Genomic DNA, 14,426 nt, shown 5'->3' with positions numbered 1-14,426 from the left:
AGGGGAATAATTCACAACCCTTCGTGCCCCAGTCATAATAATTCTCAGTCGCGTCTTCTGTTCTCGCTTGTAAAGCCTAGGACTGGAACACAATGGCTGTCCGACTGCTCAATACGGTACATCGAGATCATCATATTTTCCTGTGCACATACGGAGAGTTAGTTTAGTTCGTGTGCAACAATGCACATCTGTTGAGGTGATTTGTGTCTGTATTCTTTTTATGTTTTCATATTTAAAAAAAAATATTTTGGCCATCGTGACGCATTAGTTTAATGTCAGGTCACGATGGTTTTAATTTCATTAAATACATATCTAAGAAATATAAATATAAATCTTAAAAAAAAAATTGTTAACGATTAATAGCTAAATAAATATTTATACATATTTGTTGTAGACAATTGTTTGTAATTAATAATTAAAAATATATGTACTTTTATGTTTATCAATAAACGTGTTTCTTAATATGTATTATCTGTATCCATGTAAAAAGTTAGTAAAACACGTAAAAATGAACTAAAACAATATATACGTGATACGTAATCATGATTCATTTTTATACACCTATTTTAACAATAAGCAATAAATACGATAACTAGCGTTTCGATTATATAAGCGCTAGTTGTTATAATTTTTTCCGGTGGAAATGCAGTTGTACTATTGAAAACACGAACGTGACCGTGAAAATATATCAAGTCCATTGGCTACTAACACAATTATTTACGTCGCACTCGGATTGTACACACATACTAAGGTCATATATTGCATCACTAAATGCAATACAAGCAAATCAGCGCTTGCAAATATCACTTTTACGAACTTTGAGTAATTTTTAGTGCTGCTTATTTTTATTTTTGTTCAAAAGCTTCTTAAATCAGAAAATATAAATGGCGGGAGCAAAATAATTCAGCATTTGAGAAAGTCAAGATTCGGAAATATGGGTTATTTTTTAAAATTCGGGAATTAGTTGTTATAGCAAGTAAATAAAATTTAAAAAAAAAAGAGAACAATTGGGCTGTAGATAATCTAAGTAGATAATAAATAATAAGAAGATAACAAAGAAAAAATAAAACAAAATTAAAGTGGTCGATTTTTTCTAATAATTATAAAATAAAAAATAAAAATATTTCACATATAAACAAATACTTTAGGTTTAGGTAGTTAAAAAAATATAAAGAAGTGAATTCGCTATTTGAATATTCGAATCTACTTATGTCGTCTGGACTAGGTATTTCATTATTTCCAACTTTTATTATATTAGGTAATCCCGAAATAAACTTGTTTTATAATGATTAAAAAAAAAATCACTTTTGAATATTTATGTTCATTTTAATGATTAAAAACATAATTTAATCCTAAAGATATTAGCTTCTTCCATCTGTCATTAAAAAAAATATGAGCATAAAAATTAGACGCTTTGATGCAAAATATTCCAATAGCCCCCTTTTATATCGTCTGTATTTTGCTGTTTTTTTCCATATAAGATGTATTGCATTTTAAACTAATCACGAAAAAAATGTCTTAAAATATTTGTCTTTTAAAATAAAATCTTTTAAAATATTTAATAAATATTTTGGGAGCTAGAACATTAAAATCAACCAAATTAAAACAGAAGCAATTATTTTCACAAAACGTAGATCTTCTCTCTTTTTCAAAATAAACAAGGCAGTAATATACACTGAAAAACAAGCTTTAATACCTGGGCTTACACCTAGACTCTAAGCTTAAATTTAATAAACATATTTTGGAACTTTAATTTAAAGGGCTTGTCACTATAAAAAATAAAATTTTAATTGATAAACAATTAATTACATCATTTTAAACATACCCCTGCCAGGTATGGAGTAACACCAGTAATACTATTTTTATCAATTAAAATTCTTTAATATAGCCTACAAATATCAACAATAAAAGATTATTGTCATTTTCATACCAGTAGATATTATAAAAATATTTCGCCAAACCGGTGTATCGGTGACTACGATAAAAACAACCTTATATTATACAAGCACAAAATACATATTGCTTTAGAGGACAGTATATCAATGGTTCAATTATTATAGTAAAATATACTCAAATTATCATTAAATATATTTTTTTCCCCTATATTTTTCGCTTAAATCATAAATGATTTTTTAGTTTTTTACCATATTCCTATTTTTTTTTATCTAATTGTAGTCCATAATATGGAATATTATTGAAATAAACAATAAGAGTAAAAAAATACGGAAAATATTTTTTAACGTTATCTTCAGGGTTTTATGGATTGCCGGATGACCTTGAAATGCACTCGTGATGCATTACGAGGAAGGTCGGCTAGTGATGCTTGTGAGCTAATCAGTGGCCCTCAACCGTCTCGTGCAGCGGCTGCATATGAGATGTGTCTCGAAATTTTATAAAAAATATATCAAATATTTAATAGCGTCAGTGCAATAAAAATAAAAATTTGTGTACTAGTAGTGCTGGTGATTATTATACCATATAAGTCAATAAATATGTCAGTAATGAGTGACGACGTATCATGGAGTTTTGATATATTATATTATAATAAGTAGATACACTTGCAGGTTAGTTGCGTATCCAATGTTTAACTAATACTATTTTTTTTATTTAACAATATTTTTACAGCTCGAAAAAACCGGTTAAAAATGCTTTTCTAGCTAATGAGATAACTTTGGCTTAAAAACAAATTTCAGTTACTTTAAAAAAATAAAGTTATATAAAAAAATAAAAAAAGGTTATGATTTTGATTTACATGGATAAAAAAATCATACCCGGGAACAGTTTTTACCAAAAAAGTGGTTAAGCTGAGGTATTTTTTTATGGTATTATTTCTCAGTTTTCAGGCATAAAACAGTGACATATCACTTTTTTTATTTAATTACGATATTATTATATGTTTATCTCAAGTGTAAATTATCGTAGCTCTGATGTGAGACCGTGTAAGCAAAGATATTTTAATATATACAATTGAAAATTGTTTATAAAAAATGGGATATTTTTGCTTACTAATTGAAAAATATCCTCGAAGACGAAAAAGCTGCGACTATTACAATAGAATACAAAAGTCGGAAAGTTGGATGACTGAGAAATTTCTTTCGATAAGTCACCTCTTATCTCGCTTTTCATATAATTTTACCGCCCCAAATAATAAATTTATGGTACCACTATTTATTTAATTAATACATTTGAATATAGAGTTTTTTTAAATGAATATTTATTGTTTTGTTTCTTTTAATAAAATATCATTACAAAGAGTATTTTTTTCATGTTGGTGACTGAACTAGAAAATTATCTTTAAACAATTTATCATCGAGAGTGGTTGTGGGAAATCAAATAAGTATTCTAATTCACGGTCTTTAGAATCTGAGTATGCATGTTAGATGTTTATGCTCTTTAAACATGTTAACTAATAATTAAAAATCATCGCAATTCATTAGATAACCATGAACGTCAAAGATGGTTTAAAAAATTTCGAACACGAAATTATGATATCAAGAATAGTATTGGATGTGGGAGTCCAGCAAAGATAAACGTTTATATCCTGGCTACAGAAATGAAAGCAAATTCTAGTCAAGTTATCCATGAGTTGGACGATAAACTAAGCAAGTCTAATTCAACAGTGCAAAGACACAAAAAATATTGAGAAAGTGTGGAGATAAAGTGAATGTGTTCCATACGAATTGAGCGAAGAAAACAAGTCGATGCGTATCCGCATATCTTAAGAACTTCTAAATCTTGAAGTTGAGTTGCCTTTTCTCGGTCATTTGATAACCGGAGATGCGATTGGGTTATGTACGACAACAATTGTCGTAGAAGACAGTGGTTATTTAAAGGTCATGTAGCAAAACCTATCTTGAAGCCCGGGCTAACTTTAAAAAATGTAATTTTGTGTGCATATTATTGCATATTATTATAATAAAATAAAGTATAATTTTTATAGTAATTAAGAATACAAAAATAGATAATAAAACCTAAACTAAATACATAGGTAATATATGATTTAAATCAATGATGTGTGTATCATAATATATGTATATATTATTACGAAAAAAATGCATCAAAGCTATAGTTTAACAATGATTATATCTAAAATTCGAAACAGAAAACTAATAAAACATATATTTTTAGTTTAATAATGCAAATTTGTTATAGAGGTTTAATTTCTGGTAAGTATACATTTTATTAAATATTTTTCAATTATTTTTTACAGTATGCAGACGACAAATATGTATGCTACAGCGGTGACGTCTCCAAATTTGGATGTATTCACTCCAAACTATAGTATTGCAGATTCACATAAGATATCGAACAGCGGCTCCAAAAATAGGAAAAACTCATACCAGTTAGTATTAGATATTTATATTGCACGCGAAATATTTATATTCCACGAATTTAATGTACCTATAAGAATTTTTTTGTATACAATATTTTTTTTATCTACAATAGATTTAATTTCCTCTTTTAGACGAATTTAGTTATTGAAGTGCCATATGAATTACACTCTATTTTCTGCGTCTACAAAAAGATGGGAAATAATAAAAAATATTTTTAAATATTACGTTTAAACCACTGTGCGATACTCGATAGTAAAGCAAAATAGATTCAGGTGAAACTGTATATATACAATTCGAATAAACATCTCTTGAATACTTTATTAACTAGTACTTGCACTCGAATCATAAAAATAGGTCGCGCATATTATATTTCTACAATAATTAAATGTATTGTTTTTAGAAAACTTTTGTAAATATGTATTAATATACATCTGTACAATATTATCAATTTTTATTTTCTTCAAAATTCCTACAATGTTTGTTGATATATGCTTCCATCGAGTAGCGTTTACTTGTTAAAACAATTATTAAAGTTTCTGGTATGGAATATACAAAATCTAATTCTAGAGAAACTTCGTTTTTGTGCACCACCCAATTTTTTTGTAAGTATTGTTTGAAGTACCACATGCAGGAACAGGAATATTGAACAATTCTCAATAAGCCAAGCTTATTGATTTGTTCTCATTAAGGTACTTGCAGATGGTGGACGTATTGTGATCATACATTAATTGCTTCTATGAATATTTTTTTTATATATTGTTTTTTCAATGTGCAGAGTGCATTGGAGTAAAGCTGTTATGCTCTACACATGTATAAAATTCCAAATTCAATGGTTATTGAATGCATTATGCTCACAAAAATAATTACTATATACTATACAATAATATTTTGGTGAAGAACTTTGCTTAAATTATAAAAAAACTATAGAAGTCATATTATTGCCAATTTTGATATTATTAGCAAGTATAATCTTGTGCGCAATTACACTATTTCACACCCACTGGGGTCAAACGATAGCTTAATTAGTCAATCTTTGATGTTCACCTTACTCCCCGAGCGACAAATCGATTTGAGAAAATAATTGCAATATGATATGGCGATATGTAATTCTGTATTATATTGGATATGCTATCAGTATTAGTGAGAATATATACAAACAATCAATATTCTCGCTTATAACTCTATTTAATCTGAGTTACGTTTTATTATTTTAATTTCAACTATAATGTAATAAATTAGTAAATATGTAAATTTAATATTTAATAATTAAAAAATATAAGCGATAAATGATTTTTTTTATGTTTAGTTAGGAACCAGCGCAGTGTAATAATTAAAAAGTATTTTTTTATTATGATTTTAGAGCATAAAATTACTGTCGAGTTTACTAGCATTTTTAGGCGCGCGTACAGATTAAATGTTTATTTTATGGATTACACAATTAGACGTAGACTAAACGTCGACCTAATTGTTAATGTTTAATCTATGTCCTACGTCCAATATAGCTACCAGTGGCGTAGCTAGGGTATGTGCCGCCCTGGGCGATCCTTAAAATTGCCGCCCCCCCTATACATTTTTTGCAAAGTCATAAAATCAGCATTTCTTAAAATAATAAATTAGTTATTATTAAGCTGTTGTTATTCGTGGATTTATATATGTTTTAGTGTATTCAGGGTTAAGAACCACACTAAACGATCCCATCGCGAATATGCCGCCCCCAAGCAAGTGCCGCCCGGGGCAGCCCGCCCCCTCCGCCCCACCATAGCTACGCCACTGATAGCTACTTAAATTACTTCCAAGTTTTTATGAGAATCTAGATCTGTGAAGGTTTATTTTTGAATTTAAAAAATATTTTAAGCTTTTGGATAGTACGATATGCTTAAATTTTGTAATTTAGTCTATAATACTTATGCGTTGTATTAATACTACAGACATGATGCAATATATAATCATGTGCTTACTTCTCCGATTTTTATTTGGAAGTGTCCATCGTTTAGGTAGGATTGGATTGTTAAAAAGATGTTGTGTGGAAGCAGTCTCTTAATTTTGTAGAGTAGTTCAAAGTGCCACACTTTGTCAAAAGCTTGGGTTAAATCCAGTGGCGTAGCAAGGGTATGTGCCGCCAAGGCCGATCCTTAAAATTGCCGCCCCCCCATACATTTTTTGCAGGGTCATAAAATCAGCTTTTCTTAAAATAATAAATTGGTTATTATTAAGATCTTGTTATTCGTAGATTTATATATGATTTAGTGCATTTAGGGTTAAGAATCACACTAGACGACCCCATCGCGAATATGACGCCCCCTAGAAAGTGCCGCCCGGGGCAGCCCGCCACCTCCGCCCCACCATAGCCATGCCACTGGTTAAATCTAAAAATACGGCTGAGCAGCTTTTTAATTTTTTTCAACCTATGCACTTGATCTATTGTAGAATTTTTTTCTAGAGCCAAATTGATTATTTGGTAAGGAAATTAGTTTCTCTTTTACCGGTTTATTTATTTTTAATAAATTTTTGCTACTTAATAGTAGGAGGCAAAATTGTCTGGTTCTTTTCCTGGTTTACAATAAAATTATAATTTGAGCAACCTTCTATTGGGTTGGATCATAGTTTTTTTTAATTACTATGTTGAATAGGAGGATCATTAATCTGATGACTTTCACTGGTAATTATTTTATCGCTTTCGATTTTATCATATATTCATATAATCATATATTTTTATATTATGTATTACATTTATTTTATTATTAATTTTTAAAATTATTTACCGAACTAAAGAAGTTAATTAAAAAAATGTAAATTTCATTGCCATTATTGTAACTATTTTATTATTTATAAAAAATCATAATAAGACCTGAACTATCATATGCTTTCCTGGTTTGGGTTAAATAATAAATACACGTAATTATCCAATATAACATCAGACTCGACAAAATATTTTGTTAGGAATCGCGTCAAATGCTCCGCGGTTTGTCCACAACTCTATGTTTCTGGTTCAAAATATATACCCTAATGCTTGCACTACATCCTCTGGAAGTTGTCCGAACCGAAGTTCAACTAAAGTCAGCCGAGGTCGCCGACTTCCGAGTAACTGCCACACTGCCACAAATTTCATATGCCGTTCGGACGGCGGCCGTGAATGACGTCTCCACGGCGGCTGCTGTCTCGTACAGCTGGCATATTTGCGCGCGATCGAAAAATGTGCCTAATAATCGCAATTTTTTAAATCGTCATATTATTAAAATTACGCTATTGATAATTATAAAAGTTGTGGGCCCTCACCAATACAACATCAGTGAAAACTTTTCTTTGTTAAAAAAATCTTTGTCGGCTTTGGCAAAATGCCATAAAGCATAAAAATGATACTTCAGAATACGAACACCACATCTGTGACTATCCTAGAATTTGTCGCCATCGATTCTAAATACGTTCGTTATGGTGTGCCATTTATATAAACCGATCTAGGAAAATACAAAAGGATATTCGAAACGATTTTTTTTAATAAAATCAAGTACCACTAATTATTTTTTAAATATTTAATTTTATATGAAAAAAATATAATAACGATATCTGTTAGAAGAATATATTATCAAAAATATAATTAATCTCTTTTGGTGGCTTTAAATATTCAAATATGTCATTAAGAGTCTGTTGAATCCCCGATAAGCATGTGGTATTATAACTTGACCACGTGACCACGATGCAGCGCTCGTCATGCGTGTTGAGCATAGGACGCCTACGCGCATATTGAAATTGAACCGATTTACTCTTTCTATCTCAGTTTGCTAAAAACCATATCATTATCTCTCTCACTTTCGTGACTTGACACACGAGAGAGCGAAAGGGGAAGTATCTCACTGCTCGCGCTCGAAAGAGCAGTTTCGACTACGGTCCGTTTGCCGACAATGTTCGGAAGCGCTCGAAGCTGGCCAAGTCGACTAAATTACCCCCCCTTTACTTGCCGTTCTCGGTAACCTCGGACAACTTCCAAGAGATTTTAGAGGGGGCAGAACTGAACTCAACTGAAGTAACCCACTATATTCTCCGTCCTTTGCCAACCTTGACCAACTTTCAGAGAGTGTAGTGCAGGCATAACACTTAAATAAATTAAATATTTATTTAATAACCACGAGATTGCGCGAGAGAATTAAATCTCATAACAATGTAATAATATCACACCTATACCAAGAATAAATAAATATAATCATTTTATTAATTTTGTATTTTATTATTATTATTTTCAGAATATTCGTTTATTATTAATCATCTATTACATTTGTCGAACAATTGTAAGTGAATATGTTTGACATACAACATACATAATAGCTCGAGGATCAAAAAATCACAAACCCCCATCTTTACGATGACTGCAGTGTGCAAACTTTTACTGTACGTTTCATCATAATATATGTATATCTAATTTTAGAGCTGGCAGTGATTATGACGACGATACGGGAGATGACCGATCCGTGCGTACAAACGACGATCAAAAAAAGTAAGAATTTGCACATCATATTTAATTCTTGTTATATTACTAGCATCTTGGCTTACTTTGTAACTACAGCAAATTCTCAGCGATTTTATTAGCTTAAATCCTACGTCGTTAGAAATGAAAATATTCACAGGATATTTTATTTCCATCCTCTCACCAGCATTCGTAAGCGCAGTGTCTTTCGCAAATTAATCTCTGCAGTAAAGTCGATTTCTTTCGATAAGCTCGATTGAGCTGTGCCTAATTTATTACTATCTTAGACAATATATTATCCTCCATTGTAGCTACATACACTGCCCACTTGAATCAATTTATTTATTTTTCACTATAGCTTGTATTCTGTGAACCTATGAAAGAGTTTTACATTTCAATGTTAATGAAGTCTTTCAGCTTTTCTCTTTATCGGCATTTTCCAATAGCCTAATCCTTTCATAAAAACATTGTTCATATGTATGAGTTTATTAGTTACGATTGATCTTAAACACACATTACAAACATACTTTTACAGGTCTGATAAAAATTGCATTAAATTTATTTTACTTATATTTTTATAAGTTGTTTATATTAAGTTTATTTTGTGTTTTTCTACAATTTTGTGTTTTCCTCCTTGTAATTAAGAAAATAAATATCACAATCGGAAAATCAATACTAATTTTTTACCAGCATTTATTTTCATGCAGGTGTTTTGATTTTTGAATACTCGGCTCGTGACTAGGGTTTGCAATACCGGTAATACCAGTATTGGGGCAATACTTGACTTTCGGTAGTACTGGTATTACAAAATAAAATACCGGTAGTACCGAAAGTATATTTTTTAAATCAATGTTTTTGTACGATATGTGCAATGTGTCAACATAAAATAAGTAAATTTGCTTTATCTCAGGCAAGTCTAACAAAAGGGAAGGGAAAAGGGAAAACAAAATCAGGTATTGCATTCACGGAATTCTTTCTACTATTTGTACATTTTGATCTTCATTCAGACATATTTTTACCCAAATATGCTTCACTATTCATACGTATTAAATATGAGCAATAAGTAAGTTTTTATAAAAAAAACATTTTTCATTAGAAAATAATCCAATATTATTTTTTATGTTATGGGAAACCATGCCTTACACCATTGAGAGTTCACAAAAAAGTTTCAATTTTTTAAAACACATGAACAAATAAGATAATTTATTTTAAAAATATAAATCAGTGATTTTAAATAAAAAATCACATGTTAGACCAAATTGTCTGAAACTAAAAGGGTTATGCATTTATATAAACAATTTTAACTCAAATTTAATTTATGTTACTTTTAACATGAATATATATATATAAATAATTATACGAAAGATCAGTCTTTCGAAAATATATATAATCACATAAATATCACAATCATTAATCATATAAATCTGTTTGAACAAACAGATTTCCAATGTCCTGCGCACTCCATTCTCATTATTTCGGATAATCGTAACTGACAAAAATAATAAGTAAAATTTTTAATTGGAATAAGTTGGGGAGTGGCGCCCTGTCCCCTGGTATAAAAATTTAAGAGACATCCAGAAGCTGTTGATCAAAGACGATATTTTGTCAAATACGATGTTGTCTTACTAAAAGAAAAATGATTTTTTTATTAAAAATGAATTGTTTTAATTAAAATAATTTGTAATAACATATTTAATATATCGAAACAATAGTTGTCGGGGTATCCGAATGCTTTGCTTTTGCTAATCAATAAACATGGTGAATAATGCGAGCGGTATTTGGTTTACTTTTTCGATCAATTAATTAAAATAATAATAATAATATCATTTCAATAAGGTATTGAAAATTTCAGTATTATTGCAATCCTACTCGTGACATTACCATTGCCAGAATAACATAATTTTTTCATGTCAATTCCTGCCACATTAAAGGACTGCCATTGCTATGTATTTATTGTCATTATAAAGGCAAAGTGAAATTGGTATTGAAACTGATGGGATTCTGTACATAAATACATTTCCGCATTTAAATGCGCAAATCGTGATCGTTGCCTCAATCACAAACATAGTTTTGCTAAATCTGAATTCCATAGAAATACAGATAATACTAAGATAACTCACCATAAAGGTTAATTTGCACTGTAATAATCCTATTAGGTTAGGGGCTTAAGTAAGTCAGCATCGATGCATCACGTTTGCGTAAAATAAACATGTTGCAACTGGCATCATTTCTTGAAATAATCATTTTTGTACTGATGTAGGTCCCCTGATTACCTTCATAATTTAGTTTTAATATACTTCTAAACATAATTTCACTTCACCAATAACAGAGCTTATCTAGAATTACCGCATTAAATATTAATATTCTACTAAAATATTTGTACTAACAACTAATTTGTATATTTTTTTCAATATTCTAGACAAAACCATAGCGAGATAGAAAAGAGGCGTAGGGATAAAATGAATGCATACATCACTGAGCTTTCGGCGATGATACCAATGTGTCACGCAATGTCAAGGAAACTGGACAAGTTAACCGTTCTTAGGATGGCCGTTCAGCACATGAAGACTATTCGCGGTGCTCTTCATTCGTATACGGAAGGACACTATAAGCCAAATTTTTTATCCGACCAAGAGCTGAAGATGCTCATACTACAAGCGGCCGAAGGGTTTCTCTTTGTAGTCGGCTGTAATAGAGGGCGAATACTCTACGTTTCGGAGTCGGTGTCGCAGATTTTAAACTACAGAATGGTTAGTACATATATTTGATTTATCAGTGTTTGTGAAAGTAGTGACTTAGGTATATTATTGTGAATCTAGTTATGTGCAATAATATAAAAAAATCGACATAACAATAAGCGTATAATATATTACACATATGGTCAAATGGCGGCTCGCGAGCCGCATGCGGCTCTTTTGTGTATTTAATGCGGCTCCACAGTAGTGAGCTATTAAGGTATAGCAGGAACTTTAGAAGGCACTTCGCGGCCAATGGGTGACGTGAGATTTTTTCTCTTTTGCTCGCATCCGTCCCTTTGTGTGTGATCGGGCCAAATGGAGAAGATCTGACCGAACGCATTTTTCAGTTTTTTTTCCCATTTTTCATCTTTATTCTCAAGTGATCAAAGATGAAAAACTTAATGAATATCAAGGGAAGTTAAAATAATGCTTCACAGAGAAGCTCCTGTGTCAAAAAATGTGAGCGAAGAACTACCAACATTTTTATAAAAAATATAAATTACATCAAAAATAGTCCTTTAAAAGCTTGGTCGTTTAAAAGCTTTAAAGCATATGTAAATGCGATTCATCTTGATAAAAACCACAAAGAAAGGTAAATCAGAAAATTAGGTAATTTAAATAAATCAATGCAAAGATTATAAATAAATCCACTGATTCAAAAGATAAAGTAAATGATTTCCTTAAAAAAATTAGAGCTATGTTTTCTCTTTAAAATTACACATGCACCATAAATTATATTAAAGCAAACCAACATCTTTATAGATTATATAAGTAGCCCTTATTTTATAAAATTAAGGGGGAAACTATGTTTTTTTTTTAAATATGAGGAGTAGTAACATAAAGTTTGGATAACACTGAACTAATATATACATATGAAATTATATTATATACTATAGTTCACAACCTCAAAGAGGTAGTCTATTATGTATATTTTAAGATGTGAAGGTCGGTTTGGCTAAACGTAACCGATCGAATATCATAAATATGACATTCGATCGGTTATTTGATGATTGAAGATATATGACATATAAATTACTATCGTAGCTCTTCTTAATTATAGTATAATAACTTTGAAAGTTTTTTTTTGCTGCTTGGAATATAACATGAATATTGGGATATAACTTATAACACAGTATTTTAGTATGCTTATGTGAGAATTATTTGCACATATGCACTTTGAGTCACCGCATTCTCTTATATAGATAGTTATAGTTTTAGGTTATACACATGACATGGATGGCATTGTAGTAATTATGCTATAAACTACAATATAGAACTACTCACCATATTTACATTATTAAATTAAACTTGGACCAAGGTCTGTACTTTTATGAATTGGACCATACACAGTATTTATTAATCTGCGATTATTAATTCTATGTTCAAAGTTTGAAATCTTTTTGTGGAATCCCTGCTCTCAAATTTACTATATATATTGACCAATATATTACTTTTTTTAATGAATATGTGAATTGTCGATTATTTGAGCAATTTTTATTAATATATCTGTAAAAAAATATTCAGAGAATGAAATTGTTATTTTTTTATGATTTGATTTTTTATAAACTTATAATCCACAATAATTAATATTGATATGATAATTGTAAAAGCGAAAGTTTTGCAAGTGGAAAGTGGTCCAGGGGTATGCTTTCGCTCTTTTTTGTTGTGTAACTCCTCATAATTTAATTTAATTATTCATATTTATTAGTAAACTATAGACATATTAAGATAATAATCATGATAAGAAAATAACTAGACAAGAAACAGGTAAGAATTAGTGTATCGTACATTTTAGAATATTATTATTTAGCTTATTTAGTACTAAGCTTTGTAACGTTTCTACTTACAATATTGGGGTCATCATCTCAGGTGAAGACTTGATCTCATCTTTGCTGATGCAGATTTTTGACTATTTTTTAGCATTACATGGTACTAGTCAAAAATAAAATGAATACACAAAAAAAAAATAATAACATATTTCAAATAAGTATGTAAATAAATTTAGGACAAAATCATTACATTTTACTTTTACAATAAATTACTTAAACAAAATATTTTCAGGAAGATTTATTGGGGCAGAGCTGGTTCGACATTATTCATCCAAAAGACGTGGCTAAAGTCAAAGAGCAACTCTCGTCGTCAGATTTGAGTCCCAGGGAAAGATTGATAGACGCCAAAAGTATAGTATTTTATATTAATCAGTCATGGTTAACTCTTACTTTGCTATGGTTCAAAAACTAATTTACAGCAATGCTACCAGTTAAAACTGACTTATCACGTGGTGCGACGAGACTATGTCCCGGAGCGAGGCGGTCATTTTTTTGCAGAATGAAGTGCAAAATCTCCAGCGACCAACATAAAGATGATAAAGATAAACAATCTGGATTACAGCGGCGTAAAAAACAACAAGGTTTCTAATACATTATATAAAACGACATCAAATACTTTGCTGACATTCTCTATATAATACAATAATGTCCCTATTTAACATAATATATTATTTGTCCCTTTGTACTAAATTATGTTAATGTGTAGCATTTCATATTAGCAATGCGTTTCTAAGTAAATTTTTAAACACATTCTTTAAATCAAATGATGACGAAAGTGTAATTGGTGCTTATTTATAATACAAGACAAATTTATTTAGTTCATGATTAATATTGTACTATAATTTGAGTCAAGTCCGCGTACAATTTCTATAGTTATGTTTATAAATATACAAAAAGTCCTCGTAGCCATGTTTGCGTGTGAAGAATCTAGTTGAATGAGAGTATATTTAGGGGTTGTGTACCTGGGGCAGATATCGTGCTCACACTTCTTTCTCTGTTATAACAGCATCGTCCGCTTTCTTGCTTGAGTTTTGGTGACTGTTACAGTTTGAATATGTTGTTACAG

At 30.2% G+C, this 14,426-nt stretch overlaps 1 protein-coding gene across 8 annotated transcripts in view; it reads left to right on the top strand.

Moving 5' to 3' along the window:
* cyc (basic helix-loop-helix ARNT-like protein cyc) overlaps positions 1–14,426 on the top strand; it is a 52,181-nt gene that overhangs the window by 29,357 nt on the left and 8,398 nt on the right. For 3 of the 8 annotated variants that reach the window (XM_088187559.1, XM_088187554.1, XM_088187555.1), the window contains 5 exons: positions 4,211–4,342; positions 8,755–8,823; positions 11,213–11,543; positions 13,593–13,710; positions 13,780–13,941. In XM_088187559.1, coding sequence (XP_088043685.1) covers positions 4,212–4,342; positions 8,755–8,823; positions 11,213–11,543; positions 13,593–13,710; positions 13,780–13,941 — 811 coding nt within the window. In that variant the 5' untranslated portion in view covers position 4,211. The remainder of the gene's footprint in view (positions 1–4,210; positions 4,343–8,754; positions 8,824–11,212; positions 11,544–13,592; positions 13,711–13,779; positions 13,942–14,426) is intronic. The other 5 variants (XM_088187560.1, XM_088187557.1, XM_088187556.1 and 2 more) reach the window with 4 other exon arrangements.

The sequence above is a fragment of the Plectrocnemia conspersa genome, unplaced genomic scaffold, assembly GCF_051122295.1.
Source record: "Plectrocnemia conspersa isolate PC_06_02 unplaced genomic scaffold, ASM5112229v1 ptg000006l, whole genome shotgun sequence".
In the NCBI taxonomy this organism is placed as follows: Eukaryota; Metazoa; Arthropoda; class Insecta; order Trichoptera; family Polycentropodidae; genus Plectrocnemia; species Plectrocnemia conspersa.
This window is presented reverse-complemented; position numbering and strand designations above follow the sequence as displayed.